Below are 27896 nucleotides of genomic sequence, written 5' to 3' on the forward strand. Positions count from 1 at the left end.
ATCCAAGCATGAAGTAGAAATTAATCAAATCCTGTAAATGAGCCATATTCCTCAATTAATCCGTTCTCCACACAGCGTTTCCTCATTCCCACAATGTGAAACATTTATGTTATCATGTTATAACATGAAACGTTTTAATAACAAGAAACTATCACATTATAACATGATACTGATCCGTTTTTTTTCCTGGCGTGGCAGCAATACGCTGCCGTATATACATGATGAAACACATCAACAAATGATTTAGTCATGTAGTCTGTTAGTTGTAACATGAATCTTTGTTTATTTTATAAGCTGGGCTTACAGTATATATGTTTACTACAACTTTCATATTGTTCACACTCAGGAAAAAACAAGAAAAGTAATAAAATAAATGTCCTTTGCATAATTATGGTCTATGTTGAACAGTTATAATAAATCCTACAGTTGAAGTCAATATTTTACAACAGCATTTAATTTATAATCATTTTTAGTCATTCATACATGATTAAATGCAGTTTTCCATATCAACCAGCAGTTTGCATAGTCTCACAGCATCCATTGTGAAGAATCACTGTGCAATGTCGTAATAATAATCCCGTAGTCTTGGCTCAACAACACTGAATTTGGGTCTTTCGTCCACTCTGTAAGACATGAAAACAAGGTTCGACTGAGACCAGAGGTTCTGCTAACATACACTGCACTTATGATTTATTTCCAGGTGCAATACCGTCTGATCCAAATGTGATTTTGTGATGACTCAGACATCTTGTCACTTACTTGTATGTCCAGCAGGCGTTCATGAGGTCATACATCTCTTGTGGACAGTTAACTGGGGCTTCCATGCGCTTTCCACTTTCAAGCATTTGCATGACATCATTTCCTTTCATTCCCTGTTAACAGTGACACATTTAGATTACATCTGACACATCAGGTTGATACAAATATGTACTGTGGATCAAAGAGAACATAACAGGCAGAAGTAGGCTGAATGACTGGGTCATACAACATGATACATGAATCACAAATGTAAAAACATTTGTCTTCAAGAGTTTTTGTCTAGTGATGGATTTCTGTATAAAAAAGACAAAACTACAGCAGGTGTTCATTGTTTTGCCTGTAGGTGGCAACAGCAACATTCTGCATCTGCACAGTTAAACTACTGCTGTTGTTCTGTGGAGGCGGGCTGACAATGACCACACAGCTCCCCCCATGTGGACACTCTGCAGCCTGCCACATGTGAGTGAGTGACTGACTGACTGAGTGAGTGGGTGAGTCAGTCAGTCAGTGTATAAGTGACACCTGAGTGATTTTGTGAGTCAGTGTGTGACTGAATAGGGTGATTTAAAACAAAATACCTCAGATAAATCAGGCCAATGTGTGACATAAACACCCTCATTTATCTAAAGGGTGTCTTAACGGTTTATGATATGATGGGTTTGTGATAGGTGTAGAGATTGTTCATACCTTGTATGGTTTCTGGCCAAGGGAATATGCCTCCCACATGAGCACCCCAAAGCTCCACACATCACTTTTGGATGAGAATTTGAAGTAGTTGATACACTCAGGAGCGTACCATTTCACCGGCCACTTTCCATGACCCTTAGCCTGAAGAAGCAACACATCAGGTGTTAGTTATTGGTTATTTACTTTTATACACAGCTAACAAGAAACCAGCACAGTCTGGTGCTGTGGACCACCAAAATATTTAGGTCTATGGTGTGGTATGGTGATACATGCTGGCAGTATGGCAACAAAGTGGAGCCCAAAAATGTGGAGCCCTTTAAATATAAGAGTTGAACAGAGCTTTGATCTCACAGAAAAGCTCAATTTTATGACAACTATTAGTCAAGGATATTGACTGTAAAATGTTTACATTTATTATAATGTTTTGGATGTTGGATAAAAGAATGTCTAGAAACACATTTTAAAAGGTAGTTCATACAAATGATTGTTCTGATCTGAATAAAGTTTCTATAAAACCAATTTATCAAGACTTACAAATACTGGGTTTTACTATTTCGCCATATTGTCCCACTCTGCTTTTTTTGCTGCCTGTGCTTCTTGTACAACCAATGATCTGTCCACCACTGTTTGTCGCTGTCAGCAGTTACCTCATGTATTTTTCTGAGATCAGGTTGGAGGATCTTAATTGATGTTACATTGATATTGTTTCCATGGTGCTAACACATACATTTTACACATTATGTGACACCACCACGGAATCCAGTTTTAAGAGGTTGTGGTCAATTCACATATTTCTGTGAGATCAGGTTGGTTACCTTGTAGTAGTTTTGCTCCTCAGCGACAGCTTTGGAAAGACCAAAGTCACTGATCTTGGCGTAGTGCTGTGTGACCAACAGCACATTCCTGGCAGCGAGGTCCCTGTGGACAAAGTTATGCTCCTCCAGATACTTCATTCCCATGGACACCTGGTGGACCAGCTCAGTGATGTTTTTTATGTTTGTCTGCCTGTAGATAATCAACTGTTATTTTAACCATAAAATCCACAATAAAACTAAATACAAGCAGTTCATAAACAATCATCTGAGAGACATTCGCTTCTTAAGACAACAAGGTTCCGTTTTATAAATGGATATCTGTCTTGTCTGAAGTCAAACTTTATTCCTGTTTGGAATGACCAGCCGCAGTCCTCATCATTGCTAATTTTACTCTTGACTTGAATGGACGGATGGAAACACAGTAGAAAGAAACATCTATAAGCACATAACCCTAACCCTTTGACCCCCTGGCTGTTGGAAGGGACATATGTAGCCTGAGAGGAAGATGTTGAACATTTTACAGGGCTGAAAATGTGCTGAAACATCCTCTGAATGTTTCTCAGATTAGGGACTATTAATAAGGAGTATTATGATAAAGCTATCAGTGATTCTTTAAGGTCAATGCTAATTTTAGCATGCTAATTCAATGCTAACACATTGTAAAATGTGGGCACCATCTTACTTTAGCATGTTAGAATGCGAACATTTGCTATGAATGTAAATAAGTATATAAATGAATATTCACATAGTTTCATGTTTTTATTTTGAGTTTATTGTTACCCCCATAAATGACCTGCACACCCTGCATTTAGAGTTACTAATTAACTGGACCTGCAGGTCTTTGTGGAAACCATGGATGTGAGGCTTCCACACTAACCAACCACTGTGCTAACACTGCTACAACTACAAAACAGTGCAGGCTGAACCATATACATTATAATCTGAACTGTGAAATAAGGAAAGTCAGTAGAATGCAGAATGCCTCATATTAGGGAATGATCTGGGTCCAGGAGGAGAACATACTTGTTTCTCTGCAGGAACTTGTTGAGCGGCCCCAGCTCAGCTAGCTCCATGACCAGCATGAGGTTCTCCGCCTCACAGATACCGATCATCCGTACAATGTAAGGGTTGTCCAGCTGCTGCATGACATTGGCTTCTCGCAGCATTTCCTCACGCACTGAAGTGTTGTTATCATCATTCTTCAGGATTTTGACTGCAACTGGTTTCTCTGTCCTAATGCATAGAGAGGGTTAGTGTTAGGATGACAGTACCACAGGGTTTGCATTGACACTTTCATATTTCAATAATCAGCACACAACCACTAACACAGCACAGAGTAGAGAATAAGGGTGACAAGTAAATACATTGAGTCTATACATTGCAGGTAAAGGTTGCTGCACTCTATTTTAACATCACAAAAGCAACAAAGAGTTTGTGTCTCCATGTCCAACTACTATTTTGGTTTATGTATATGCAGCAGTAATGAGTACATAATGGGTGGATGACATAGCTCTGAAACAGCTGAGCCAATCACAATGAAGAATGTCAACACTAGCTCATCAGAAGGATAGATGAAATCATACTGACGCGTACAGAACATGGATGTGAACAAAGTTCTGCAGCCTGAAGGAGGAGGTTTGAGATGATTTGTACAAAGATGACAGAAACAAATATTAGCTGAGGCTGTTTTTAATGATTGCATCAAACTGAGGCTATTTTAGTTTTATACTTCTATCTATTGTTGCGGTTTACACCACATTGCATTTCAAGGATTGTAATATGAAACATTACTTTGGCCAACAACAAACAAAGTTTGAAGAGAGGTTATGATGAGCCCTGCTTACCCAATTTCTAAACAGCCAGAAAACCAAGCTATAACCAAGCTGTATGATGTGTGTTGATGGGTGTGGTTATTCTGTATCCTGATGTCATAATTTAATGAAAGTAAACACAGTGGGCAACTGTGTGTAATAGCACTGTGTTCTGGCACTTCTGTAATTAGAGAGGCTGCATATGTATCAATGTATCTGTCCTGCTACCAGCAGGTGCAGAGGGGATTAAAAGCTTCTTATTCAGTTTAAAGTAGCTTTGGACAACCATTACTGTAAGCATCACCCATATTAATTTACAGAATGGATTGACATCAAACACAAGATGTGGCTTGGGGACAATGCTTTATGTTTGTTGGTGTGGTGGGATGTAATTTAACATACTTCCTCATCTTGTAGACGCCTTTCATGACTGTTCCAAAGTTCCCGGAGCCCAGTTCTCCATCCTCCAGGAAGAGATGATTGCGATCCACTGTGGAGCTCCTCAGTTCATCTGGATCTGCATATGGACTTTCATATACTTCTGTGTCCATTGGCATGGCCTCTGATGGAGAAATGACCATTTGATGAATGGTGATGGAGGGATTCAAAATTTTATACAGTATGTGAACTGGCTGAGACATATTGTACACGTCAGTCATAGTTCTCCCACATAAATAACAAATAGTTTGTCAATACGTTCTAAAACAACTTTTATAAAAAAAAAATCGATCTGGTGAACATTTATGTCAATGCCTCTAAAAACAACATTAAAAACTTATAGGACTTTTTTTCTTCTCTGGTTAAGGTTCAGTTAAAGGAAAACTAAAGTTTTGTTTTGTGATGGAGGAGGACAGAGCCAGATTCATACCTGGTATCATTTTCATTATTTTATTATACTTGCCAAGTTCCAAATCCCAAGCACACAAGTTTAAACTTGGTGTACTGGATTAAATGTTATTGTTATTATAGAGTGAACTGTTGGCCAGAGTTATGAGAATAAACCCCAAAGTTTAATTTAAGTTTTGTCAGCTAACTCCTTGGTCAAGGTTAGGGACAAATCATAGTCGTGGTCGAAGACAGAAAATCCCATCTCCTATCAGATCTTGCCAAAGGCTCTGCACTACACACAGACTTTCTACACCCAAACATCCTCTTTAAAGGGGTTAGCAGCAGTTAACTTTACACTGCTTCTGCTTATTTGTCTGAGTGTCATTATTCACATGGCCAGTAGAGGTCACTTGGGTTTGGTCATGACAATCTGCTTTTTCTTTGAGCTGTTACAAAATAAACATTTTCCTCACTTCCCCTGTGTTCCCCACAAGCATCTTCTATCAGTTTCTGTTTTATTTGCTGACAAACTGAAACTTAATATAAAATACTGTGTCAGTAAAATTTCAATTGAATTTCATTTGTGCTTAATGCACTAAAAAAGTAAAAAGAAAAACGGAACATATCTTGATACTACAAGGAGTCCAAAAGAAAATGTGTTTCTTTTTTGACCCTTAATGAAAGTTGTGTAGGGAAGAGAACATTTAATAATAATGTACACTTTTTAAGAAACTTAAGTAAAAGGGAAGCTAGTACTAACTTACTAGTTACTAGCAGTAACTACTGACCAACAATATGTTCTACTTTCTGTTGTTGTGTATTGTGCTTACACATTTGTATAAGTGACATACCTTTGCTGGCTGCTTGATTAGTGGGCATCCTGGTTTCATAAGGATTGAGATTTTCTCTGGTGTTGTGTCGAGATTCACGAGACGGCTATCAGTTTATCAGAGGAGACAAGGTTTAAGAGGACGAACACAATGAAAAACAGCAGGTGTATTTTCACAGGGTGCCCTGCTGAAATGTAATCTGCAAAGAGCAACATAATTCAATCCTCAGGCAACAATAAAATGGTTCTCTTAAGTAGCTGAGTTCCACTCTTACATGGAACCTGTATTACAGTGATAGACTTCACCTTGGAACATTAAGGTTCTATAAAGCAGGATTTCTCCAAAGATTATAATTTGCACTTCACTTCTTCAGAATTCATTCATTCATGTCTTTAATGGAGAAAAAGCACTCTGTGTGAGAAAATGTTAAATATGCCTATTAGTGGCAAATGTTTAGTACATTTGGATTTCTGAAATCAGTTCAGTCAGTATCACTGTAATACACAGATATCCATGAAATGCAGCATGATGGTCATATGATTGTCCATACAAAAGGTTAAGAGGAAGAGAATAAGTGCAGGGGTTAACATCTTTTTTGACATGCGTTCAAAGAAGGGGTATGGAACAAGTTTAATGACTGATTTACTGACCAAAAGTACCTGGACCACATCATGACAGATGATCCTTTAACTTTGAAACACACAGTATGTCCCACACCCCTGCTTTAAAGATGATGCGTGTGAACATAACAAAGCATGTTCACTTCCAAGAACCATTTTTTTTATCTCTAGCATTGATGAGCAGAACTTCACAGAAAAAAATATGTTAAAAACCCTGATAAATCTATTGTACAGTTTAGCAGCTGCATTGAAAACACAGACAGGTGTGAGGTGCAAAAAGGTAGTAAACAGTAGGTGACAAAGAATGTCAGGCAGGATTTATTTCAGGAGCTGCCTCCCTCATACTGCACCATGCAACATATGAAGTCGTCTCAGATAAAATGGACTTGGATTCAGTTGTAGCACCTAGAATCACAGGGACCAACATCCCATTGCGGGGGGGGGGGGGGGGGCAGAATACATGTGTCACACGTGGAGGAACATGTGGCACAAGGCAGACATGTTGACCCATTTTGACACGTTGGTGTTTTCATACACTCGTAGATGGAGGCAGCTTCTGAATGTGACACAGCATATGACTGCTGACCGTGTCTCAGGAAGTAATTGCATTGAGTAAACTCTGGATAGTGAAAGTTTGTAATCACATGTAGGGCAGTGATAATAATGTAATTGCATACATTTGTGTGTGTAGTCAGCTCCTGTTGTGAAGCTGTCAGAGGGATGGGAGGAGGGCACAGATAAAGCAAAGGACCAAGAGTGCATGGAAGACTCTGAGGTTTGTTAGTAAGGAGGAATCCACACTGAAGCAAAACCACATTCCAGGAGAGTTAAGTGGGGGGGAGGGGGGGTTGACAGGGGTGTTCACTACTGTTACCAGTAGGTTTATGAGGATGCAGGAGGTGTGTTAGTGCACCTTTTTTCGGCCAGGTATGGGAACAGTTTTGAGTCTGGAGAGAATTCCACCTGCTGCATTTTGCTAGAAACCAAAATGTCAGAGAGGTTATCAAAAGGTGACCTGATGAGGTTACTGTTATGCATATGATCATGACAGTAAGAATAGATTCAGGGGAGAGGTTAGCTCCAAACAAGGATGTTCAAGTTTACATATCAGAATGTACACTGAGTAACCACACACATTCATTCAACTGCAAACTACAGGCAGCACAGACGTACTTTGTTCATAAAATTGCCACGTTCACTACAGTAGCCATGTCAGGAATAAAGGGTTGCTTCAAACTAGTTTTCTGATCTCCCTCTAGTTGCATATCCATGCAGACAGATTATTTGTCCTGGTTTTGAGATTTCCACCTTCCATGAGCCAGATTTAGTGGAGGTAAACAAGTCTGTGGTGCTCACTTTAAAAAAACATGAAATAAATCAGCAGCATCTCTCCCCAGAAAAAGCAACACAGTTAATCAACTGAACACACTGTCAACAGTTTTCATACAGACTATTAGTAGAAAGTAGATTTTGGTAGAAGTAGTTCCACTGGAAATTGTGTAAATTAACCAGATTAACAGGGATTTATTGAAAGAGATTATTTAAATTTAGCCATTTTTCAGTTGTTGTTAATTAAATGGAGCCTGGCAGGTCATTGATTTATTCATTTGTAAATCATTTAGTCTCTTTAATTACCTAATTCATGCTCTTTAATTAAGACATTTGGGAGGTTCTGCTATAAAATCAAAATTGAACTTTGTTGATGAATTCCTGAGATACCTTTTGGTTATTTAATTCATGCTCTTAAATATAATAATTCAATCAATCAATAGAATAATTCAAGAGGAAATGGACAGAACATAGCATTACAGTATTGTTAAAATTGTATAAGTTTAAGGACTGTCCAGAATCACAACAAAACTACATTTAATCAAATGGTTATGTTAGACTGTTCATGTTCTGCTCCTAACACTCAATATCAGATCCCAGCACTGCAGCTGTAGGGACCAAAATGACAGGCTGTTGTTTCTGCTCCAGTTAGGGAGGAACACTCTGGTGGACATGTTTTGCTGTTGAGGTATCTACAAATATTGCATTTATTCATTTTACAGTAGTGAGGTTACTTATTACATTTCCTCCATCTGTCCTTGTCAGCAGTGTTTTTATATAGGTGTGAAGCTACGTTGGATGTTGTTTCACTTCTGTCTGATATCAGTTGACTGCTCTGTGTAAACTGATGCAGTGCAGAGTAAAGACAGGAAATTGCTCCTGTTACTGCGCCAATGGTGTGTGAATGTGTATGAATGGTTAGATTCCCCCTGATGAGCAGGTTAACACCCTGTGTGGTAGCTCCTGTCAGCAGTATGAATGTGTGTGAATGGGATTAAAAGCACTTTGAGTGGTCATAACGACTAGAAAAGGACTATATAAGTACAGTCAATTTACCATTTATAAATAAAAATAAAGCTGCCTTGCCTTGTCTTGATTTTGGACGGAGAAATGAGGATAGAACCAGCATTGTATTATCTTTGACATCCCTTAAACATGTTAAATGTAAAACTAAGAAGAGCTCAAATAATTACTTCAACAGCACAAATGGATATATTCACAGACATTAGCTTTTTCTCCACTATAACACCCACCATGGTGAAAGAAAAATATCATAAAACCTGGACAAATAAAACTAAAACTATGTGCATGGCAACATATCACTAAAGCGAAGACAGAAAATATGTTTCAGTTTGGTTTTTGATTGTTTGCTGTTTTTTGTAATTTGGGTGAACAAGCCTTTTTTAATTGTAGGCAACCTCATGCAAAAAACTGAAGAGAAATGTTTTAATCTAACGATGAAATGATTGTTCAGAGTTGATCTGTCATTGATAGTTAAACAGTAAGAACTAAATTCATAATTTCAATCCAAAATGCTGTAATGAACACATTATTTAGTAGTAAAGCATTACATTGTTAAAGTAAAGCATAAGTACAAGAATTGCACGTATCATCATCATCATTTCCTTCCATTTAACACTTACAGTAAGTGAGGGCACAACCTTACTTCTTGTTTTTTGGAGCGCAGCACTGAGACATTATGCAAATGCATTAATAACACCACACACACACACACACACACACACACACACACACACACACACACAGCCAGAACTTACAAGAGTAGAGCTTATCCCAGGATGGTCCCGTGGAAGTGCAGGCCGGCCTATAAGTCCTGTGAACATGACAGTGCATATGGGAAGTTACTGTAGAGTGTGTGTGTGTGTGTGTGTGTGTGTGTGTGTGTGTGTGTGTGTGTGTGTGTGTGTGTGTGTGTGTGTTTTTTGTTTTTACCTAATTCTCCATCAGGTCGTGGACAGGGATCAGTTAGCACTCGCAGCAGGCCGTCTGGTTTGTATGAGTAATGCTCTACCAGCTGTAGTAAAGGGACATTCACAGAGACATAAGACCATGATCAGTGTCCTGACAGTGGTTTTACAGGTAAGATACTGAGATCCTCTGAAGAGCATAATGCTTGTCCATATTATTGTCCATATTTCAACATTTTAATAAAATGCTGGAGTCAGAATGTGGTTATCCTAGCTAATCCTAAAGATTGGCAGCAGGTGTCCGGTTCTGTTCACATGTGGTTACCATGTTTGGCTCCATCTTGCCAGAATGGAGACCAAAACCTGTAATCACTAACCATACAGTGACCTGTCCTGTAGCCAGAGATGCTCCACAGTGCCTGGGCTGGATACATCACTCATTACTTATAGGCATAATTGAAACAGTTCTAGTACATAGCTCTTAATCATTTATTCTAAAACCCACTTTTTTTTTCTTTTTTTTTTACATTTCTCTCTGTGTTCAGATGAAGTAAACAAGGTACAACATATTAATCAGTGAGGTTTAGAAGTGTTGGTAGATGTAATTTTGAACAGAGTCAGGATAGCTAGGCTAAGCTGACACTGACATCAGACTGATAGCCATTTAAGCAACTCTCATTTACAAAGTAAATAAATATATTTACCAAAAATGATGAACTATTCTTTTAATGACCTGAAGAGGAGTTTACACGCTATAGTTATAGGCAAACTGCATTTAAATGATTATGTAGGGCAAACAGACTGAAAAATGACCAAAATAAAAATAAAAAATATAAAAAAATAAAATGTGAAAAAGATAAAATAAATAAAATAATCAGAGAATTGTGCAGATTTTTTGATGGCTAGACAAAAAATGTCTCAGAAGCTGTGAGGGTGTGTGAATTTGGACTCCTGACATCAGTATTTACAGTATTTTGTCCAAATTGGACATCTACTGTATGTAACTATAACAACCATGGAAACATGAAAAGAACAAGAAGTGAAAATCAGTGTTAACCTGCCACAGAGTGTCAAACTTCTTGCCATCTGGGATAGAAAGCTTGCCAGCGCGGTCTCTGTCAATACGATAATGCATGACTTGTCCTTCATGTAGTAAACATAAAGCGTAGGAACCATTCATGTCTCTCTGCCGAATCCTGCAGACACAAGAGGAAAACAAACAGAAGGAATGAAACTAAAGTCTGAAAGTGAAACATAACTTGGTTTCTTTGTGTTTTCTGGAGTTGAAGTTGGTGTTTTGTGAGGTGCAAAACACAGTGTTCACCCCAAAAGATTGAGGTGATTGGAATTTAGTTTGTGGTGCTCACAGTTTTGAGAAGATAAGCTTTTACAAACATCCTCAGCATCCTCTGTCCAGAAACAGTGTCCATGTTACTCTAGCAATAATAATAATAATAATAAAAATAACAATAATAATAATAATAATAATAATCCATAGCTCAAACTGTATATAGTTTTTCTACTGACTCTTTAAAGACTGTGTAAAATGAATTCAGACATTTTTCTTCTAAATGTATTTCTAAAAAAGGTGTAAAAAGCATTTCAATCATTTAGATTTGAATTGTGGAGCTAGGCTTCACACACTGTGTTTCAAGATTTCTGTGTTCAGGATTTAGTAGGCGGGTCTGAAAAAACCCGCTCCTGCCGCTGTAGAGGTATAAATACATTCAGCGCACAATACTAGTTAGCCAGTTAGCTGAATTAGCCACCGAGTTAGCGGACAAGCTAGCAGCTGAGCTAGCAGCTGAGTTAGCAGCAGAAAGCTCTCAAACTAGACGTAGCGTCCACGTTTCGGGTAGAGGTGGTGACTTTGATTGACAGGTGACACTTGGTAGGGGGCGGGGTTTCAGCGGACTCGGCGGGCACTCCCACAGCGTTTGGGAGAAGAGATAGAGGTTGCTTTTAATCATTCAAATTTGGCAGGGTGGTTAACTACGGAAGCATATTGCATTCACTTGAATTAAAAAAAAAATCATTTTTTTCTGAGTAATTTATTTTTTGGACTGTTTTTTGAGGTAATTATTTCTGTTTTTCTGCGTAATTTTTTTTTTGATCGGTTTTTTGAGGTAATTATTTCTGTTTTTCTGAGTAATTTTTTTTCTGTTTTCCAGAGTCATTTCTTTCTTTTTTGTTTTTCGGGCTAATTTTTTTCTGAGTTTAGAGGGCATTCAAAACATTGGACACATTCCCTCTTTACTGAGAGCTCAATGTAATGGAAGCAAACATGACCCGGTTGTTTAGTTTAATCAACTTTTACTTTGATCTGGGTTTAATCAATCAATCAATCAATTTTTATTTGTATAGCGCCAAATCACAACAAAGTTATCTCAAGGCACTTTACACATAGAGCAGGTTCTAAACCGAACTCTTCAGGACTGGGAGATTGTCCTGTCTTTAAGTCATATAGATGGTATTACTATTAGTTTGTCAACCTTGCGCAGGCACCTGAAGGCTTTGCGGTTGTTCAGAAGGAAAGCCCATTCAGATCTCCTGGACATAGCAATGTCTCTCCAGGACCAGCAGGACATATATGGCATGCTCCATGGATACAAGATACAGGTTGGATGTTCTCGCGAGATTTCGAAGTATCTCGATAATTCAGAGAAAAAAATTACCACGAAAAACAGAAAAATAATTACCCCGAAAAACAGGAAAAATGACTCCAAAAAACAGGGGAAAAATAGCCAGAAAAACAGGAATAAAGATTAGTCAGAAGAACAGGAGAGAAAAAAATACACAGAAAAACAGAAATGATTACCTCGAAAAACAGACCAAAAAATAAATTACTCAGAAAAAACTGATTTTTTTAAAAATTCAAGTGAATGCAATACGCTTCCGTAGTTAACAACACACTTTTCTGTGGTCAAACTCAGAACACATATTTATTCTTACTTTACACAGACTTTAACCAGAACCCTGAAGTGTTGCCAGTGTGCATATCTCACACACAGAAAATTCACCACAATCCAGGATGCATAATGCAAAATTCCAGAATTTTCCACAAAATGTTTTACTAATTGTTATTGAGTAATTTCTGCACAAACATACACACCAATGTACAATATATTCATGGTTGTCATTTTTAATGTACTCGTGTTAGACGTGGTGCCGGTTCTTTGTGAAGCATAGTTTTTATTTTAGTTGTGTGTCCACAGTTTTCTGTTCATATGATTAACTCCAGATTTGTTGCATCACCAATATTTGTATCTATTATTAACTCCTGTGTGGCCTCTGTTCTAGGACATAACATTTCAGGTTATATTGTGTTTATTTCTAAATAAAGTTGTGTCAAATTACCACAAACTAGTTGGTGGCCAGGCAGGGTTATTCCACTTTGCTATCTGGGCAAACAATGAAGCTGCTATGTATTGTCTCCTGTGTGCACTGTACTAAATGGGTGCTTTGGTGGGGAGTCAGTTGGGGCCCAACGGTAAATCTTTGCTGCGAGACTCTCTTTGATCTCTCCCATGAGCTATATATGGTAGCCATGAACACAGGCTGTTGTGTGATAAGCACACAGAGCCTCTGGGTTGTAATCCAGTACAGATACACATGACACGAGTTACAGACCATCAAAAATCGAGTCAGCTTAACACCAACTCAACTCCGCAACAGACACGCTTCCGTCCAAGATTTCAAAACTATTTACCACATCTATTACACCACCGCCTACTGTATTTGGTAACAATAGTTTACTCTGGCCATGACAGATAATGACTGAAAAACATTTGTTAGCAGCACATTATGAAGAGAAGATATCCATCTCAATTCTATCAGTAGAAAGATCAAAAATAAACCATACAGGAAATGCATCAAGGTTAAAAGAAAAGCTTGTGAGTCTGCAGGGCAGATATGTCGAGTCTCTTTGAAGAGGAAGATTATTTATATCTTCTTTTCCTTATGAGTTGGCTACATCATATCTTATCAATGCTCACGCTTTCCAGATAGAAACTTCTGTACTTTATGGAACTGTTTGGATATTTAACCTTTGAAGCTTTAAATTACAGTTCATTCTCATTATGTTCACAACACACAGAATACAAACTCTCTTCACATAAAACCATTTAAAAACATGTTTTATTAACACAATACCAATATTGCTATTCTTTTGCATAAAAGGCATTACTGGCTAAAGGACTTTAGAGAAGTGATAATGATGGAGCATGCAGCCTCAGCTCTACAGGGGCTTTATCAAGACAATGGCTTAGATTCAACATGGACATCTTATAAAAGACCATATAAATAAGAGAGATATCGTTTAAAGTGTTTTAACTGTTCAATATATACAGTACAATGAATAGAAATTTGAGCCTTCTATATAAAATGGAGAAGTCCTGTCATTGCGTACAGTCTTTGTGTATTTGTCATACAATGATAAGAATAATTGAATTCAAGCTTCTTCTTTTTGACAGTAATTTCATAAAATGTTAAAAATGTGCAAAATGCAACTTAAAGACACATGAATTTGATCAATGAACCACAGATGCCTTCATGTAATGTCATATGAAGATTTATGTATAAGAGTTTATGTATTTTGAAAATTTTACATGTAAAATAAAATGAAATAATTCATTTTTCAACAGACTCCAGAGTAGATTAATAATTCCTCACTAACTCTACAGTCAAGTTGAATTCAAGCTGTGTGGTGGAATCAGTCTGTCTCAGTAGTACTCAACAGTAGACAAGTTCAAACGATTCAAACGTGTCTCTTTGGTCTCTCCGCAGTGAGCACAAACGTTAAACCTGCAGCCTCAAACACTGATCTTATTTTTGACACAGAGCTCCCATTTGACCAGAGACTATTTCAAAAAGCAGATCATCTCTATGCTCCCATGTTGTTGATCTTTAAAAGGTCACACATATTTTTACACAATCACATTGAGATATGAATTCTTACACACTCTCATGTCATAAAACAACCTCTGCTTGTAGAAAAAGCCGCTGTCAGACATCGTATCATTTGTTTTCACAGGTTGGTAAAAGGAAGCACTACGCTGCCTTCCATCCAGTAAAACGCTGATATGTTGTTCTCAGTATTGATTCCAGGAAAACATCCAGAGAAATGTTTTCTACAATTCCACACTAATGCCACAGGATTTGAGTCTGATTTTGAGATCTTTTTTGAGATTTTTTGTAACAAATTACAATTTTATAATGTGGATTTTAGTGTTTCTCCACCAGCACAGCACAGAATGTTTTAAACAGCATTTACATCTGCAGGGAAGTTATTTTAAAAATGAAAAAAAAAAAACATTTTTAATGATTAAATAAACAAAAACAAATCCAAATCTTTTTATGTATTGTGGGTGGGGTTGGATCTGGTTGCAATAACTGGTCGGACTAGGGAATTTCAAACACTTAGATTCAGTCACATTTTTAAGCTTATATCAGCTTTAATTAACTTTTCAATGACCTGGTTTTATCACTTTATCACTCTTATATGTTTTTACACATTACACAATTCTTTATGCCTGTTTCTATCCTATTTGTTTTGTTGTTTTAGACTTCATGTGTTCCTGTAAAGCACCTTGTTTTAAACCAAATATTAATTTATGATTTCATTTTATTTAATTCTTTGTTAGGTTGTTGGTATTTCCCAACAGAGTTTTAGTTGTATTTAAGTCCATTTGTTAGCTCACAGTGTATCATGTGACTTCTTTATCTATAAATGGGCTGTAACTACTTTCATTACAGTATTATATAAAAGACCAGGCTTTTACAGGAACTAAACAGGAACTTCTATACATGGGTTAGTGTGTGTGTGTGTGTGTGTGTGTGTGTGTGTGTGTGTGTGTGTGTGTGTGTGTGTGTGTGTGTGTGTGTGTGTCTGTGTGTGTGTGTGTGTCTGTGTGTCTGTGTGTGTGTGTGTGTGTGTCATCATTTATAATTATGCCGATCCTATAATTTGTGATCTAAATTATATTCTTAAACCATAAGATTTTTTTTTATTATTTTAGAAGAAACATTTAGAAGTATAGTGTAATTAATTGTAATTATGTTTTTGTCAGCTACTGTCTGACAATCTTGTTTTCCTCTTTCCACCTTGCAAGCGATCCTTGATACTATGGGTATAGTGTGTCTGAAATACTCTGATTTTAAAGCTATATTCATACACTAAGGCTGTGTTTCAGTGGAAAAACAAAGTTTCCATCTAGACTTTACATGAGAAAGGGACAGAACAGTCACATCTCACCACGCTGTCATTCTTCCTCTTGTTTGGCTACTTCAGGAAGTCCTTTGCAAACTGCCAGAGCGGAAACCACAGTGTTTGTGTGTGTGTGTGTGTGTGTGTGTGTGTGTGTGTGTGTGTGTGTGTGTGTGTGTGTGTGTGTGTGTGTGTGTGTGCGTGTGTGTGTGTCTGTGTTAGTTCCTCTGCGTTTCTTCAGCCGAGACCACTGCCGCCCAACTGAATCTTCAGCAGCTATAAATACTCCTCATTAACTTTGTTCAAAAATTTCATATTTCACATTAAATATAACATTGAACCATTCTGTACTGCAGTTGTTGATTTAGGACATTGACTTTTGCAGCATGTCCATACATTTAACAACTCACACTGTTACAAAGCAGAAATACATGACATTTGCATCACACAATGATGTAAGTGAGCAGCAGCGAGGGGACAGAACATTTCTCTGGTAAAGCTGCAACTTAAGCGTGAAGTTTCAGTGGTGTGAAAGTAAGCATGCCACTACAGTAAATCATTTAAGGTATACTTTGCAGCATTTGGCCAGTGTTGTGTAGCCACCAGTCAAGCGTGCAATGCGGCTCTGCATGGTTGTGCAGAGGTGTGGACGAGTTATTTACGCTGTAGAACAAATAGTGTTAATAGAGTTCTCACTAGTGCTGTCCTCTCTCTTTATTCACTCTCTTGCTCACTCAACCACAATATACATTCAGTCAATGTTTTAAGTGTAAGGAATTTCTTATCGACAATCATCATTTTGTCTCTGATGCTTCTGACAAAAATGGACAGAATAAGCTCACAAAAAGCTAAAAACAGCTTTTTGGGTTACTAATGTCTGTGATCAGCCCTGACTGTACAAGAGTGTTCATTCTGCCAGCAAAAACTATGAGAAAATATAATCATTTGTCAAAAACCAAAAGAAAGAAATACATTTAGAGACTGAGCCTATATCAAGAAAAGTGTTGGTTCTGCTTTTGTTTCTACTCGTTCTTGCCTGCTTTGGGGATGAGTTGCTGGATCTAAATTTGGATTCTGTTCTCAGGGTGATACCAAACACAAGTTCCAGCTACTTTTGTTGTCGTTTTACAACTGTATTTGTATGGAGCAGGTCAATCAATACTAAGAAGTACACACACACGTGTAACATATCTTGGCCACTGGCTTGATGAGAAATTTACATTCAAACATCATATAGACAATCTTGTCAGTAAACTCTGTCAAAAGTTGTCTTCTATTACAGAAAGAGAACAAGCTTCCCTATGGTCAGCAGAAACAGGATTGTTTTTTTGTCAGTTTTGTTTTTTTGTATTATTATGATGAGTTGAACACTGCTCTCACTGTTCTTAAACTTCTTGACTCAGTCTATCATTCCACTCTCAAATGTATTACTTGCTGATAATTATGGTACACATCATTGTGTATTGTATGACAAATGGGTTGGTCTTCTCCAGCAGAAAGTTGTAATAATCACTTTAAAGCCCTGATTGGAACACTAGCACCATACCAATCAATGATGCTGGATTGGTAACTTGGAACATATAAAACTTAAACACATGACTGGCTGATGCGTCAGGTCTCCAAGCATGGACTGAATTTGGAAAATCAGCATTTTCCTTCAGTGCACAAAATTCTTGGAATGACCTTCAACACACACTTAAAACCAATATCCTACCAACCTATGAACCCCCTCTTTCACACTGTAACTGTTTTTTGTTTTGATCTGTTTCTTTTTCAATTTTTTTGTCTTCATTTTTAACATGTTTGAAGCTCAAATTTAAATTAAGGTTTTAAGAAAGAAGAGCAGGGCAGTGTTTGAGTAGAGGAGACTGTAGTCAGCAGCACAACAACATAGCATATGCAGGAAAAAATCTAATATGCTCAGTGGAGCAGACTGAAAACGTGTTTTGATGCACTAGATGCCATTATGTGTCACAGACCAGCTTGTATATAAATGGCCAGTACAGACACTCACTTTTTCATCTTGTTAGCAGTTCTATATACAGGAACTCTTTAAGTCCGGCAACATTGGGAGGATAAACCACAGACAGTAACTCTAATTTGCAAAGACGAACTATAATATATCCAGTCACAAGCTGTCATAGAACTGATCGCTATGAAGGCTGTGAACATATTATGTCACACCAAGTCAAAAATTAGATAAACCACACGTTTCCTTCCCTGCCAGGATTCAGTCAGGTAGTTCATTTACACAATTTATTATAAGCACAGCCAAAAGCTATACAAAGACATTTGAAAAATACTTACAGGAACTTTCCATTAATACGGGAGCCATTTTGAAGCCTGGGCTCAGAGTCCTCTCGTGTTATGGTTCCATGGAACCAGGGCATTTTTTCATGTGCAGTGGTGGCAATGAGCTTCTCCAGCTGAGGCCTCTGGCTGATGATGGCCTGCTCCAGAGCTGCCCCCTGCACACACATACAAAACCTATGAGCCCATTCTCATGATAAACCATCACAACATGCGCTTACTTTTTTTTGTTGAATTTGTGATAAGATTTTTTTTTTGTCAAGAGACAAAGTCAGTTGTTTACATCACCAACTAAACCAGGAAACAATGGTATATTACTGTTACATATTTTTATCTGGTCATCAGTCACCATCATCACCAAAGTGATAGGGTTAGGGTTAGGGTTAGTCTGGTAACACAGTGCCATTAAGAAGTTTCAAAGAAGTCAAGAAATATCTATCCGACTGACTTCCTGCTTCAACTTTGTCCTACTCTGCTTACCATAGTTGTAGACTACAAATAAGGGAATATTGTCTGATTCTGTTGCTCTTGGTATTCTTGCTCTGCTGACTTCATAGAAACTAACCTGTAAGTTCCAGGTCTGCTTTACATACTCCCGGATCAGTTTCTCCTTCAGGTCCTCAAACGGCCCCACCTTGGGCTGCATGTTCTTGGGCCTGTTGCTGGGCTTCTTCAACAGACACACAAGGCCGTCCGTTTCCTGGGAGTGGTAATCAATCACATCCTGTGGGCTCCTGTGACTCTTACCTCCAGCGATAGCATATGTTTCATTGGGTTCTCTTTCAATGGTGTAGTGGTAGCAGCGGCCTGAATGTGCAACAGACAGTGCAAACCCCCCGAGATAGTTTCGGCTTTGTCGTAGTAAGTATAAGCCGTTGCCCATGCCTGTCTGCCGCAGGTAGTCCTCTGCCTCCTCACGGGTGATGTTGCCATAGAAGAATGGCAATGAATTCACCCTGTCAGCCATGTTGGCCTCTGAACTGTAGCTCCCTTTAGAAATTCCCTTCACAGGGTGCAGCTACCAGGATGCAATGAACCTATCAAACAAAGTAGAACCAAATGAGAACCAAGATTAATTTACCATTTAAAATGCACTCTTAAAAAGACATTTGGTTTTCATTTTACAGAAATAAATCATATTAAGCGTAAACAATGACAATTTGGATTTGCAGCATGCGCATGTGGGCCCCACATGGGTTAAATGCTGGCTACGTGGGTACTGAGTGAGCATGTACTTGAGCTGGGTACATTTTGCAGGTCCCACATGGTTTCAGTAACATGTTCCCCACATGTGAAGCCAATGTGGGCTGACTATATGAGCCCTGAGCCATGAGGGATGTAAGTGGGCTAAGCGGGCATGGGCATAAACAGGGCAAATTGTATGGGGCCCATATTGTTTCAGAGACATGGGCCCCACATGTGTAACTCACCCAGTTGGGCCACACCTGAAACCCAATCAGAACCCACTTGGAAGCCCATATGGGTAAACACAGGTGGGGCCACCATGAAAAATGAGGGACAAACCCACATGAGACCCATGTTGCAGCCTAAATTGTACTCTTATGGGGCCCACATGGACATGCTGGCTGGGAATTGTTGATAAATCACACTGCGACTCAAATGCAACAGCACTCTGGAATTGCAAATATGCACACGCGCGCACACACACACACACACACACACACACACACACACACACACATTAACTTTCCACTTTGTAAGATAGTTGTCCAGTGGTATAAAAATCCTGCTTTGCGTTTTTGAGGCACATAGGCAACATGGCTCTATGAATGGCAAGCTATCTAGCCATCGGATGGAATGCCATTAAATTTTGTACAGAAATTGATGATCACCAGAGGATGAATCCTAATATTTTTTCTCTAGCACCATCTGCTCTTGCTTCAGAGTGAAATGTTTTGACAATTATTGGATAGATTGCCATGAAATTTTCCCCACAGGATGAATTGTAATAACTCTGGTTTACTTTACTAGCAAATTAATGATATTGCCATCCTCCGCAGCTCTAATTAGTGTGTTAGCAGTGTTATTAATAGAGAAATTGTTCACCAAAACATCAGGATTCAGCCTGTTTCAGGAGATTCAGGAGTGGCCAACATTAACATCATTACACACTCTTAGGCTGTGTAAAACTGAGTTGTGTAGAAACTTTTTGTCACCTTTGGGCTGACAGAAGCAGTAATCTGCTTCTTGTCATATTAACCAGAATAACCACACAACAGCTACAGCAGCTGCAAATCCATCTGCACTTTCTATCTTTTTCTCATTGACCACTGAAGCAACTTTCTTTCTTCTTTAAACTCAGAAATAATTTGCTTGTACAAGTCAGACACATGAATTAAAATTAAATTGACAATTCAATATATTCACTGTCTTTCATGAATCACGAAAAACAATTCCAAACCTAACTGTCCAAATCCTTTGTGGTGTCATTGTCATTCAAATTGTCACACATTCTGACATATTTGCAACTCTCATGATGTTGAAGGATGAGTGATGAGTGAGTCACAATGTTACTCTGATGCAAGACTATTTGAGGACTTCTCTGTAAACCAGCAGTGAAGCAGTAACTGTTCCGTCCACATGTTTAAAAATACATAGGGAGAAGTCATCAGTGTTAATAATGTGCTACGTGTTAGTTTCTTTCTTTGCCTCCATAAACACACAGCTGTCTGAAACAGACTCATTGTGAGTGTAGTGGAGATTTAACTTATTTAAATTTAAATGCAGGTATCTGGAATCCATTTTTCAGGTAGAAATCGGTACTATGAGGGATTCATTCAACAAAACACCTCATACAGTTGTATAATATGTGCAGACAGTTGACACAGAGATGCAAGGTAGCTGGACAAACTAGTCAAAAGAGCTGGTTCTGTGATTGGAGCCAGGCTGGACACATTGGAGGAGGTGGTGGAGAGATGTTTGAGGCCATCTTGAATTACCCAGATCATCCGCTACACAACATGGACCAAAAAAACAGCAGTGGACAGCTCCTCTCTCTCTGTTGCAGGACGGAGCGATTTAAAAGATCCTTCACTCCTATAGCCATCAGGCTGTCTAATTCTAATTCTATATAATAATTACAGACTAATTGACTTTCCCAATCCTATAGCCAGACAGAACATTGATATTTGATAATATTCAGTGTTTTTAAAATGATTTCTTTCTACAATAACTGTGTAGTACAGGGTTACATTCAGGAAAGATTTTGGTTATTGCAAATAAACTATGGTTAAAGCTTCACCAATTAATATTGTTATATTATTAATAGGACTGTGTTGACGCCACACAGAATGATCACAATTGTTAGTCATGTTCACTTTAAGAACTTTGTTGTTTGTCTCACAAGTAGATAAAATTAGAAATGGGTGTTTTTATGTACCCTGGGTGGGTTCACTAAGCACAGCTGCTGTTTCACTGGAACGTCCCTCTACTCACTCACAGCTAGAAGCCTCACAGTACAGCCAGAGTCTGATCCGTCAGCCAATGAGCACATTCATCTACATGCCTTGCTTATGGGTGAGAAACTTACTGAGATATACACCAATTTTATCCTGCCTATCTTGTCACACATCTGCCTGTCCTATCACACATCTGCCTATCCTATCACACATCTGCTGTTCTAACCTGTACACCACCACTGTGAATCAGGTGTCACTTGTCAGGTGTGAAAAATGTCTTCAACACCACTTCTCTCTTGATTAACCTACCACAATTGCTTGTTAAGTTGTAATAAGGAACCCGCAGCTTTGCTTATTTGGATAACTTTGTTAACTTCACTTTAAGCAGAACTTTTCCATAACAGACATTTTATCAGAGTTTCAACTTTTAAACTGTTGAATGTTTTATTGGGTTTCTAATTTTTAGCTTCTTGTTAAGTGTTTATGCAACCAAATTATTATTATTTCCCCTCAGTTTATTGATATTTTAAACATATACATACATATATATATTCAGAAGCACAATTGTTCAAACAGTAAGTACAACAAAGTTAAAAAAAGAGAAAATACACAAAAAGGGGAAAGAGAAAAAGAAAAGCAAGAAGAGGGGAAGAGAGGAGCATGTGACTGTTACCCTTGAGCGCACAACTTATCTCACAAAACTTTCATTTGCTTGCAAGGACTTGGGTTTTGCTTTTTAGCATTAAGTGAGCTATTGTATCCCTAAATACAACTAGTTGAGCAAGTCCGCCATATTGGACAGCTAGATCCAATATGGCAGCCGGCTTCTGGTCACGTTATTAAAGTTCTGGCTGCAGCTGTGGCAGTTTCTCTCCCTCCTCTTAATTATCTCTGTTGGTCTCTTCAGGCACCTGTTCTGCTTCAGTTTAGTTATGCTGTCTTAGTTATTTATTTTTGCTTTTATGCACCAGACAACACACACACACACTTAGACTCTACATTCATGAATCACACACCTCTCACTGATTTCCACATCCAATACTGTATGTATTTAGTTACACCTTTAATTTGGCTTAATTTGGTCTAATTTTGCCTTTTTGTTTAATAAACTTTCTGCCATTAACTCCAAAACTGGGTGTGTCTCCTCTTTGTTGTGGCCACTAGAGACATAACAATGGAAAATCTTTGACTAACTTATTAAAGTGACAACCATTGATCTGAGACAACCATTATTTTAATTGTATTCATTTACAGGCTCAACTTGAGCAATTTCCATTTAACCAACCTTTGCTTTATATTTGTTATGACTGATGTCATATTGATACCCACATCTGATGTTGGTAGAATTCACCTCAGATGTATGGCAATTAACTGTACAGACAGAAATAACTACACATTTGTGTACTGTTCTAACAGTGGCTTTATTGGTGATAATGGATTTTTAATAAGTGCTAAAATACTATCAGCATACAAAAATAACTACTCTTTACTGCCAAATGAAAAACCCTGGATTGCTTTGTTGAACTGGATTGAAATGGCTCATGGTTATAAAGCAATTAGGAATTGTAAAGGAGAGGAACACCTTGTTTGGCTCATTCTGGGTGTCAATTGATAAAGTTGCAACATTACTGATCTGTTTAACCAACTTAAGTGTAAAAGTCGCCTGATACTGATGGAAGGGTTTTTATAATGATTTCGGATTGATTGGAATAATAGGTCTATAATTTTCTGGTGGATTAGCAGCCCTAACAACAGAAGGAGCCAAAGAATGCCCTAAATCAAAATTAAGATGTACTCCCAGGGGAGCGTGAGAGGTGGGATGGCGGTGAGTGAGCAAACAACAACTGAGTATTTCTGCGTGCACAGATGCAAGGAGGGACAGCAAGCACCACAATGCACAGGTGAAAAACCTGGTGAGACAGAGGAAAAGCCTGGCCAGGAAGCATGCCACAGAGCTGGGAGCCTCTGAGTGGGGCAAGCAAGTCCCTAAGGTCACACAGTACGAAAAGAAAAGGATCAGATCTCAGAGTCTCAAGCCTGCAAGGCACGTGAGTGGCTGAAGTTTGACAAGGAGATGGACACAGGGCTGGAAACAACAGCTAAAGGGGATATGGAAAAGAGATTATGGACTATGACAACTATCATATAGCATGACAACTAAGAGGGTTGGTGTTTGGTGTCAAGGAGAAAAGATGGGCCAATCAGCCCTACAAGAAAAACCAGTGGGAAGCCAAAATCCACCACATCACAAAGGACTAGAAAGCTGACTTTTGTCAATAAGCTAAGCAGCCACTTGGTGAACTGGACCCCTGGCCTATTCAGAAGGGGAAATATATCAACAACACAGTAACACTTTTTGTGACCCAACAAACACCCAAATCTGGACCCATGCAAGGATACGACTGTAGAACAACCTACAAGGTGTACGAGCATTGCCCCAAGCTAGTGCTCCAGCTTTGGATGAGCAGTAATGGTCTTTTTGCATTGTAGCAAAGCAGCTAGGGGATTTGTTTCTCAAGAACCGCTAGACCAACACCTCAGTTCCGAAAGATGGCATTCCTAGTGTTCTTTGGTTCCTTGAGCACATGAGAGTCATCACACATCTCCTCAGAGATGCCAAGGAGAGCAGAAGTGACCCTACAGTGCTGTAGTTGGACTTGGTCAATGCAGGATTTTATGCCCCACAAGCTTGTCCAGGACACACTGGAGAGGTATAACATGTCAGCCGAAATGAAAGATCTAATTCTGGACTATTACTCTGACTTCATTCTGAGAATCTAAGCAGGTCTTCAACATCTGAATGACACATACTGGAGATGGTAATCATCAGAATTGTCATTTTTAACACGCTGGTCCCAATAATATATCATTTGGCTATATTTTTTATGGTTGAAATAACAAAGGATCTGTCCTGGATCAACCTTTTATTTCATGATGACTTGACCTAGTTTTGCATTCATTCTGTTAAATACCGTTCCATTTTCCACCTACGTAGTTTATTAAACATACCTATAAATATCACTTTGGATCCATCGGATGCTGGTTTGGTTGTTGCTCTTCAAGGATAAATGTTAGCAACACACCATCTATCCATGACTGTATAATGTATTATGACTGTATCTTATTTTGATACAGCAAATCAGATATTTCAAAAGCAGTAACATGATGTTCTTTCATAGTCAGAGCAGACTGTCACACTGAGCCTGATAGCATCCTGCTACACAACACAAGGTTCTGAATAACCCACATTAGCTTTCCTGCTAAAGAAAGTGACTTACAGACATGAACACAGACTCGTCCTGCACCTTAGATTATTGAATGAACCACCAAACAAACATTCACCGGGGAGGGAATCATGAGTGCAAACATCAGTTAGCAGGCTAGATAGTCAATTAGCTGCTAAGTTGCAGCACATTAAACAGCATTTAAACATACCTATAAATATCACTTCGGATCCATCAGATGCTGGTTTGGTTGTTGCTCTTCAAGAATAAATGTTAGCAACACACTATCTATCCATGACTTGTGGCTACAGCAGTTTGTTTAATTTATCTCTGTTCTGTACAGGTAGCCCGCTCAAACACACATACTGGCATGTCCCTCCAGCTGCTGTCAATCAAACACAGACACCGACACGCCCCTCCAGCTGCTGTCAATCAAACACAGACACCGACACGCCCCTCCAGCGGCTGTCAATCAAACACAGACACCAACACACCCCTCTAGCTGCTGTCAATCAAACACAGACACCGACACGCCCCTCCAGCTGCTGTCAATCAAACACAGACACCAACACGCCCCTCCAGCTACTGTCAATCAAACACAGACACCAACACGCCCCTTCAGCTGCTGTCAATCAAACACAGACATCGACACGCCCCTTCAGCTGCTGTCAATCAAACACAGACACTGACACACCCCTCCAGCTGCTGTCAATCAAACACAGACACCAACATGCCCCTCCAGCTGCTGTCAATAAAACAGAGACACCAACATGCCCCTCTAGCCGGCTGATACAAAAAAGAACATTTCTGACATTTCCCCAAATACTTTTTTCTGTTGATTAAACACTAACACCGACACCCCTCCAGCCAGCTGACACAGAAAAAACATATCAGATACTTCCCCAAAGACTTTTCGTCATTTTAATCATAGAAACTACTTATATATTTTTAACAGGGTAGGTTAATTTAACTTTTGTGGAAAACATATTAGACACAGACAATTGATTTCACCAAGCAGATGATTTTTATATGTTTATATGTCTGACCCAGTTACTGATTATATTATTGTAATATTGCAGATATATATATGTATATATATAGATATTGTTGTATGTGGTTGAGGTAGAGCAAGTTTTAACTGTGAAGATTCTCAGTCATCCAAGAGATTAGTTTAATGCATATGGCATAGTTAGGTAGTTTAGTCTAATGGTTCCCAATGTAAGGGTTATGGCCCCTCCAAAAGGTCATGATAAATCTGGGGGTGCGTAAACTGATCAATGTGAGCAATATTTCCCCTTTTTGTGAAATATACATACAACATTGCACAACTCTTATTTGTAAAATGTTCACAATTGACACCGTTTTTTGTAAGGGGTTCTGGTCAACTGCTGGTCTCATCTTCAACAATGCATTTTTATTACATTAATTTTAAATTTACATTTGTGTTATCTGTAAGTTAACTACAGTTGTCTAGAATGACTGTATTAATACAAATAGTACTATATTTTCCTCTAAAATATAATAAAGTACATTTGTGAAGTTAAAGCAAAGTTAAAACAAGTTACAATTTTTTTTAATTAAAAACAGTGCCTCCTAGTCATTTGAGTCTATAACAACATTTTTGTAAAAACTGCCAATTTGTGTCACAATTTGAGTTCTGTATTATAATATCTGTCTGAGCGAGTCATGAAACAAGTCCTGAGTCCTAAGTGTTAAAATCTTCACTCAACTCTAATGAATAATAAAATATTTCATGTGTTTCTGGGATTAATTCATTGTTTTAATATTGGTCTTTTCTTGATTGTTGTGCTAGCTATTTTCTGTTTCATTTTGTCTCTTTTCAATATATTGGTTAGTTAATCACCTACTCTAGTAATAATTAATTCACACAGTGATAGATGAAATTAAGACCTACAATCCAGTAAGAAAGGGAACCATGAAATTCTTGGATTGCACAAAAAAGTTCAAAATGTAATTTCTCAAGGAACTGTTGTAGAAAAGTAGGTATCCAGGTAAAAAGATAATAATATTACACTCACTGTATGTAAAATGATGAAGTCCTTCAAGAGTGTTGATCCTCCTCTACTTGAGTGTTTTAGTCCTTCAGCATGTCAGCTGCCAGCAAGCCGAACCGCAGGTCATCTGAAATTCAGCAGCTTCCTGACGAACACAATATCTGATGTTAAAACCACATGAAAACGTTGGATCACTCACAGTTGATGGTGGCTGAGTTCTGCAGCTGGAGCTGATTATCAGTATTTGATCCAGTTGATGTACTGACACACGCTGAGGTGGCGCTCTGAAGCTTCCTTATTTCAACAACTTCCTTGACAATTTAAGTCTTTTACTTCCCTCTTTTGATCTGAACACTGACCAACACCGCCTACTACAAGCAGGAAATGATCAACTTAAGTACCATTTAAATGTGATTTTGACATTCAAATGTAACATCTTATTTTCAAAGTTTATTTTAACTGAGAGCAAAAGTTTATTATAGTTTTCCCCAAAAACTGTGACTCAGATCAACTTATTAGCTTTTCTGAAAAAAGAGCAAACTCCATACACTGAGCACCATCAAAAGGTAGCACTTTTTTTGTGCAAACTTTATCTTTATTGTTGCTATGTCTTAAAGTGGCTTGTAATGTACAAAAATAAAATATGATCATTTAATAGTGTTTGTTGTTTTTGTCATTGGTTAGGGTTAGGGTTATTTTAATTGTTTAAGTATGTTTTTCATGTATGAAAGTGTGGATGCCATGATTTTATACACGTCTTTTTAAAATGTGATTTTATTTCATTTTATTTTCATTTATTTGGTCTCTCTCTCTCTCTCTCTCTCTCTCTCTCTCTCTCTGTGTGTGTGTGTGTGTGTGTGTGTGTGTATGTGTGTGTGTGTGTGTGTGTGTGTGTGTGTGTGTGTGTGTGTGTGTGTATGTGTGTGTGTGTGTGTGTGTGTGTTGTTAATATATTGTTTCATGTGAAACCATAACAATAAATTATATGACTGGTTGTCAATGATTGATACATTAATTGAGCAATTTAGTGTTTAAAAGTGTTCAATTAAGTAAATAATAGAATTGTAGAATAAACTGGAATTTAAAAATGCCTAATAATATTAATAATAATAATAA

General features: G+C 38.1%; 1 protein-coding gene across 2 annotated transcripts; it reads right to left on the reverse strand.

Moving 5' to 3' along the window:
* Nucleotides 1-276: 276 nt before the first annotated feature.
* Nucleotides 277-27033, reverse strand: syk (spleen tyrosine kinase). 2 transcript variants are annotated; one of them, XM_053340325.1, is made up of 14 exons: nt 26805-27033; nt 18688-19159; nt 18120-18280; nt 10665-10803; nt 9633-9714; nt 9458-9513; nt 7264-7326; nt 5752-5836; nt 4475-4634; nt 3285-3494; nt 2262-2451; nt 1447-1587; nt 760-872; nt 277-623 (listed from the first exon to the last, which is right to left on the reverse strand). In XM_053340325.1, the coding sequence occupies exons 2-14, from the start codon at nt 19087-19089 to the stop codon at nt 551-553; spliced, it is 1875 nt and encodes a 624-aa protein (XP_053196300.1). In that variant the 5' UTR covers nt 19090-19159; nt 26805-27033; the 3' UTR covers nt 277-550. The 2 variants fall into 2 exon arrangements, with proteins under 2 accessions (XP_053196300.1, XP_053196301.1); XM_053340326.1 differs by lacking the exon at nt 7264-7326.
* Nucleotides 27034-27896: the final 863 nt, after the last annotated feature.

The sequence above is a fragment of the Scomber japonicus genome, chromosome 19 (assembly GCF_027409825.1).
Source record: "Scomber japonicus isolate fScoJap1 chromosome 19, fScoJap1.pri, whole genome shotgun sequence".
Classification (NCBI taxonomy): Eukaryota; Metazoa; Chordata; class Actinopteri; order Scombriformes; family Scombridae; genus Scomber; species Scomber japonicus.